Here is a 413-nt window from a genome sequence, read left to right as displayed (position 1 = left end):
GCAGTAATGATAGTCTAAGGACCATATACTATTATGCTTGGGTTGTGTTGCGTAATAAAAGTGACAATAAAAATAGTAGTAATAAATCTAAAGAACATATAGCAAGATGCTTGTGTTGTGTTGCACGCTTGCGATCTTACAATATGCACGCGGCACGAGTTCGTCGAGACATGTATTCAAATCATGTCGAAACGTCTATGCTAACAGTGAGACGCTGGACAATCTCTCGTATTCAGTCCCATGTGGAGCGGGTGGTGTATGGGGGTCAAGTGGACTGGTTGTGTGGAGCCAGGTGGATCGCCGGAGCAGGTGGTGAGGCCAGGTGGAGCGGGGCTGTGTTCCTGGCTCTGGGGAGAGGTTTGGGGGGATATATATAGCAAGTCCCTCGCCAGTTATACCGAGTGACTCACGTG

At 48.2% G+C, this 413-nt stretch overlaps 2 protein-coding genes across 2 annotated transcripts in view; both read left to right on the top strand.

Annotated features, from left to right (window-relative positions):
- The window catches only part of LOC119592272 (mucin-19-like), a 37,107-nt gene that overhangs the window by 19,247 nt on the left and 17,447 nt on the right, over positions 1-413 (top strand). The window contains exon 2 of the mRNA XM_037941102.1: positions 237-357. Coding sequence (XP_037797030.1) covers positions 237-357 — 121 coding nt within the window. The remainder of the gene's footprint in view (positions 1-236; positions 358-413) is intronic.
- LOC119592473 overlaps positions 1-413 on the top strand; it is a gene marked incomplete in the record, with an annotated part of 52,011 nt that overhangs the window by 36,948 nt on the left and 14,650 nt on the right.

Source organism: Penaeus monodon, chromosome 30 (genome assembly GCF_015228065.2).
Source record: "Penaeus monodon isolate SGIC_2016 chromosome 30, NSTDA_Pmon_1, whole genome shotgun sequence".
NCBI classification, from domain to species: domain Eukaryota; kingdom Metazoa; phylum Arthropoda; class Malacostraca; order Decapoda; family Penaeidae; genus Penaeus; species Penaeus monodon.
The sequence above is the reverse complement of the archived record's forward strand: the minus strand, read 5'-3'. Positions and strand labels throughout refer to the sequence as shown.